At 35.1% G+C, this 6,322-nt stretch overlaps 1 protein-coding gene across 1 annotated transcript; it reads left to right on the top strand.

Moving 5' to 3' along the window:
• The first annotated feature begins 5,219 nt into the window (after positions 1 to 5,219).
• LOC127742924 (histone chaperone asf-1-like) lies at positions 5,220 to 5,818 on the top strand. Its single transcript, XM_052255615.1, has 2 exons — positions 5,220 to 5,313; positions 5,469 to 5,818. The coding sequence occupies exons 1-2, from the start codon at positions 5,220 to 5,222 to the stop codon at positions 5,816 to 5,818; spliced, it is 444 nt and encodes a 147-aa protein (XP_052111575.1).
• The last annotated feature ends 504 nt before the right edge of the window (positions 5,819 to 6,322 follow it).

Here is a 6,322-nt window from a genome sequence, read left to right as displayed (position 1 = left end):
TGTAGACTTCAGGATCTACTCCATTAGTCTTAACAATCTCACAGATCTTGCAAGAACTCAGTCAAGAACTGGTAAGGATCTTCTGATGGAAGTCCATGAAACTTGCAGTTCTGTTGCATTAGAGCAACTAATTGAGGTTTCAGCTCAAAATTGTTTGCTCCAATGGTAGGAATTGAGATGCTTCTTTCATCAAACTTGGATGTAGGTGCAGTATAATCACCAAGCATCCTTCTTGCATTATTGTTATTGGGTTCGGCTGCCATCTCCTTTTCTTGTTCGAAAATTTCAGCAAGGTTGTCTTTGGATTGTTCTAATTTAGCTTCTCTTAGTTTTCTCTTCAGAGTCCTTTCAGGTTCTGGATCAGCTTCAACAAGAATGCCTTTTTCCTTATTCCTGCTCATATGAATGAGAAGAGAACAGAAAAAGAAGAGGAATCTTCTATGTCACAGTAAAGAGGTTCCTTATTATTAGTAGAAGAAGAAAGGGGATAAAGAAAGGAGAATCCAAACACAAGGGTGAGGATAAGGGCAGTGATTTGAGATGAAGAGAAGTGTTAGTAAATGAATGAATAAATAGAATAAGATGAGAGAGAAGTTTTCGAAAACAATTTTGAAAAGGAGTTAATGATTTTCGAAAATTAAGATAAGAAATAAATTAAAATTAAAATTTAAAACAATTAATTAATTAAAAAGAATTTTTGAAAAAGAGGGAGGTATTTTCAAAAATTAGAGAGAGAAAAGTTGTTAGGTGGTTTTGAAAAAGATAAGAAATAAACAAAAAGTCAAATAGTTGGTTGAAAAAGATTTGAAAGTCAAATTTTTGAAATCAAATTTTTTAAATCAAATTTTTGAAACAGATAAAATTTTGAAAAAGATATGATAAAAAGATATCATTAAAAAGATATAGTTGAAAAGATTTAATTTTTAAAATCAAAATTAATTACTTGACTAACAAGAAACTTAAAAGATATGATTCTACGATTTAAAGATTGAACCTTTCTTAACAAGAAGATAACAACTTGTTAGTAAAGTTTTCAAAACTTTGAAATAAAGATAAGAAAAAGATTTTAAAATTCAAATTAAAAATTTTCGAAAAATAGTAAGAAAAATGAAACAGATTTTATTTTTTGAAAAAGTTTTGAAAAGATAAGATTTTTAAATTTGAAAATTTGACTTAACTTATAAGAAATAAAAAATTTTTTTTTGACTAAGTCAACTCAAATTTTCGAAATTTTGAGAGAAAAAAGGAAAAGATATATTTTTTTATTTTTGACTTTTTAATTATGAGAGAGAAAAACAACAAAAATGACTCACAACATGAAAATTATGAATCAAAACATATGATGCATGCAAGAACACTATGAATGTCAAGATGAACACCAAGAACACTTTGAAGATCATGGTGAACATCAAGAACATATTTTTGAAAAAAAATTTGATGCAAAGAAAACATGCAAGACACCAAACTTAGAAATCTTTAATGCTTAGACAATATGAATGCATAAATGCATATGAAAAACAACAAAGAACACAAAACAAGAAAACATCAAGATCAAACAAGTAGACTTACCAAAAACCACTTGAAGATCATGAAGAACACTATGAATGCATGAATTTTTTTCGAAAAATGCAAGAAAAATATGAATATGCAATTGACACCAAACTTAAAACAAGATACAAGACTCAAACAAGAAACACAAAAATATTTTTGATTTTTATAATTTTATTAATTTTTTTGGATTTTATTTTATATTTGTCGAAAAACATATAGGAAAAGGAAAATAAGAAATTCAAATTTTTTTTAAGAAGAATTCCAGGAATCTTTCAATGTTAGCCTAAAGCTCCAATCCAAGGGCTGGACATGGCTTAATAGCCAGCTAGCTTTAGGATGGTATTACATGCATTGAAGTGATTAGTTGAAGTCTCATTCCAAAAGGATTTGGATATGGCTTTACAACCAGCTAGGATTCAACATGCTTCATGAAACTCTAAAATCCATAAAATTCTGAAGCCATAGAATAATTTATTTTTAATTAAAAAATTTTCGAAAATACGGAAAAGAATTTTTTGAAAAAAATTTTGAAAATTTTTTTGAAAATAAAACAAAAAAGAAAATTACCTAATCTGAGTAACAAGATGAACCGTCAGTTGTCCAAACTCAACAATCCCCGGCAACGGCGCCAAAAACTTGGAGGACGAAATTGTGATTCATACTTAAATTGTTATTCGAAATTGATTGTCCCAGGTAATGGCCCCAAAAACTTGGTGCTCAATACCATGGTCTAAACATAATTTCACAACTTCGCTCAACTAACCAACAAGTGTACTGGGTCGTCCAAGTAATAAACCTTACGTGAGTAAGGGTCGATCCCACAAAGATTGTTGGTATGAAGCAAGCTATGGTCATCTTGTAAATCTCAGTCAGGCGGATAATAAATAGTTATGGATTTTTCGAATACTAATAATAAATAAACGGAAAATAAAGATAAAAATACTTATGTAGATCATCGATGGGAATTTCAGATAGGCGTATAAAGATGCTGTGCTCCTTCTGAATCTATGCTTTCCTGTTGCCTTCATCCAATCCTTCTTACTCCTTTCCATGGCAAGCTGTATGTAGGGCATCATCGTTGTCAATGGCTACATCCCATCCTCTCAGTGAAAAAGGTCCAAATGCTCTGTCACGGCACGACTAATCATCTGTCGGTTCTCGATCATCTTGGAATAGAATCCCTTGATTCTATTGCGTTTGTCATCACGCCCAACAATCGCGAGTTTGAAGCTCGTCACAGTCATTCAATCCCTGAATCCTACTCGGAATACCACAGATAAGGTTTAGACTTTTCGGATTCTCATGAATGCCGCCATCAATTCTAGCTTATACCACGAAGACTCTAATCTCACGGAATGGAAGGTTCAGTTGTCAGGCGAGGTGTAACAACCCCAATTTTTGAGTACGCGAGACCTTTTCTGAAAGCACGAATTTCTCCAGAAGATCAGTAAAGGGAAAACCTTTGATATATCATCAAGAATATCAATCCTAATTGTCATTATGTCATCTTTAAGCTAGAACCTTTTATGAGGCAAGCTCGATACTGCAGTTATGAAGAACATAGTTTTTGAATCGTATCGGCTAGGAGTTTTGTTCCGGTTTTTTTGTAAATAGTCTCAGTTTGACGAACCGGACTCGATTCATGAGAGAAGAGAGATAATAGGGTAATATCATCATTATATGAGTATTAGAAGCTTCTTGAATGATATTATAAGGTTACCTGGTCAGTTTTAGTTAAAAACAGAAAATCGGTTTAACCGGGTTCACAGTTTACTGGTGCAGCTTAGCACCAACACTCTCTGATGACTTTAGCAATGCTAAGGCCTCATTATTCATGTTTTATTCTCATAATAAATATGTTACTAGTGTCATTTATGCTAGTAGCTCAGAAAATAATTTCTAGAGATGTTTTTGCAAGTGTTTCGATACATCTAGTTTTAGTAGTTATACACCTGAGATATTTTAATATTATTTTAATCCACCTCCAAGCCAACCAATCACAACTCACCCTACACCCCCAAAACCCCAAAGGCTGGCTCATTTTCACTTTGTGGCCGAAAATAGGTAGAGAGAAAAAGAGAGAAAAGTTCTTAGTTTCTCTCTTTTGATTCGGTTTCAAAGAAACATGGTTAAATATGTGTTTTCTTGATGTGATTTAAGAGGAAAAAGTGCTTAGGGACCACCTGAAAGTTTAATTGAATTAGGAGCAGCAAAACCAGGTAGGGTGTCACGAAATTAATGAATTAGGAGCAGCAAAACCAGGTAGGGTTTGACGAATTTAATCTTGATTGATTGTGTTTGAGTTGTGTGATTATGATATGGTTTGGCTGTGCTTGAAATTGATTGTTTGTATGAGTAATTCTTGTTGAAATTTTGGTGAAAAATTGATGAAATTTGATGAAATTCAAGCTTTAAAGTTCATGTTCTTGGGCAGCTGAAAAAATGAAACCCTAAGCTTAATTTGAGGTTCAATTTGTGTTGAAATCATGAAGAAAAGATGGGGTTTTAGTTGCTGCTAATTTATTATGAATTGTAGTAAAAATCGGTTGCTGAAAAGACTGAAAAACGGGTAAAAACAGAGAAAGAATCTGAAGAATTTATGAAGAACATGAAGAACACTTTGAGTGTGATGAAGAACAATGAATAACAGGCCTTAGATCTTAAAAAGGGCAAGGAAGTAAAATTTTTGGTGTTTAAGGGGTTGTTTGGTAATTTCTGAAAGTTAGGGTGGTAAAAGTAGAAATATTAAAAGTTACAGGTGGTAAAAAGTGAATTTTAAAGGTTAAAAGGTAAAGGCAAGGTAATTTTCAAAAATTGAATGATAAAACCCACGAATTGGTAATCATTGGTTACGGGAATAACCCAATTTCATAAAACACTTAGGGAGTGGTAAGAACATATTAGTGAGGTAAAGATAAAAGAAAGATAAAAGTCAAAGAAAAGATAAAAACCAAAGAAAAAGTCTGTAACGTTTTAACGACAGAAAAACAGACAGAAACTAGTGAATGAACTAGGGCAACTTAGTTAGTACTTGAGTTGCGACTAGGGTTAGGTATAATATGAAAAGTTAAACTGTTTCAGTATAGACNNNAGAGCTATATTTAATATATATTAGTTGCTTAATGCAACCCATAGCTTCTGTAGGAAAACTAAGTTACCTACAGCTATTTTCCGCTTCCCCAGAGCAGAGCAGAGTATATATATATTTTCCTGCAGTAAGCAGAGGCTGTCTCAAATGAGCGGCTATTATTATATGCGCATTTATTTATGAATGGAAAATCGTATCCGGGAAATCGGGATTACTCGTGACCGGATAAATGTCGGGATTGCGGGCAGCCAACCGACACATGAGCTCATGGCCTGTACTAGGGCTAGACATACATCATTCTTGTCTGCGCATCATTCTCTGTTGCTTTTCTTCTTGTGTGTGAACTATTTCTTTATGTTTGTCTGCTTGAGTGCTATGTGTGTGCTTTATTTCCTTGTGTTCTTCTGTTTGTGTTCTGTTGTCTCTACTTTCTATTTCTATCTTTATCTTCTGTTTACTGTTTCGCTATATTATGTTATTTGTCTGCTAATCGACCCCAAATAAATGAACGTAACTAATAACCCCGACCCTACTAAGGACTCCCCAGTTTTTACCCCTTCTCTCCCTTCCTCCCCCTCAGATGGAGACGGGCGTGATCTTCTATGAGTTCGAGGACCCTTACGTCTACGAGGATCCGGTACATCACAGTTACTTCATCATGGGATTGGAGCCTCGTATTAGATGATATGCGTTACCTAATCGAGCTTTTCAACATCCTCTGTCTAGCCCGCATTTTGACCCTGATGCTCCTTACGACTTTCCCTTATCCTGGTTACATCCTGACGCACCTGTACATCCTTTCCTGATGACCTCGAGCACCCTATACCAGCTCAACCTTTGAATGAGGTGGAACCTGAGCCTATCATTCCTGATGAGCCCGAGTTAGCTGGTGACTACGTACCTGTGATACCACCAGAGTGGGACTTTCCCCCTGAGCCGATCCCTGACTTTCCACAGCCTGATGAGCTGGCACTACCGGACGATAGGGTAGCTCCTATATACGCGAACGGACCTGTGCTCGTGAATGGTTTTGTACATAGTGACAGCAGTGTTTCTGGTGGATCTGAGGGTATAGTTGTAGCTGCGGATGATGATGATGAGGAGGATCCTGAGATAGAGATAGAGCATGATGAGGAGATGGACGAGCCTCACGGCAATTCTCTGAACGGCCACGAGTAGATATAGTTTGACTGCGGAAGGGGCATTCTTTTGATGACACTTTAGTCTAACATTATCTGATAGTTAGTCTCTCACTTGTGTTAGTACACCCGAGAGCTAAGAGCTATATAGTGGTTAGGCTAGCCTGGGTGCCAGTTTAGCGGCTTTTTGTATGGGCCAGGCCCTGGGAGTGTCGTGTAAATGTTAGCTACGTAGGATGACGAGGATATAAACTGACTTGATCTTGTGTAAACGCTACATGTTTTGTTATAGTGTACATGATGTATATTATCAGCTGTATTTCTATGTTTCTTTATGCCACTTTTCTATTACTCTCATTTTATGCTTGTTTATTTTACCTGAACGTCCGTAACAAATAAAAAAAAATTACTCGTAAAATTGGCATCGCTCTAACAAGGAACAGGCTCAAATATTAAATAATAGATAACAATTAGGAAGGATAAGTTAGTAACACTTAGCTTCTTGTATGACCATGGCATACTGGGAGTTGGGTCGTTACACGAG

Source organism: Arachis duranensis, chromosome 10 (genome assembly GCF_000817695.3).
Source record: "Arachis duranensis cultivar V14167 chromosome 10, aradu.V14167.gnm2.J7QH, whole genome shotgun sequence".
Classification (NCBI taxonomy): Eukaryota; Viridiplantae; Streptophyta; class Magnoliopsida; order Fabales; family Fabaceae; genus Arachis; species Arachis duranensis.
This window is presented reverse-complemented; position numbering and strand designations above follow the sequence as displayed.

Bases quoted from the DNA above. Each gene is read 5' to 3' on its own strand.
- LOC127742924 (XM_052255615.1), top strand. From the start codon at position 5,220: ATGGAGACGGGCGTGATCTTCTATGAGTTCGAGGACCCTTACGTCTAC. The intron at 5,314-5,468 runs GTATTAGATGAT...ACCCTATACCAG, and splicing joins CATCATGGGATTGGAGCCTC to CTCAACCTTTGAATGAGGTG.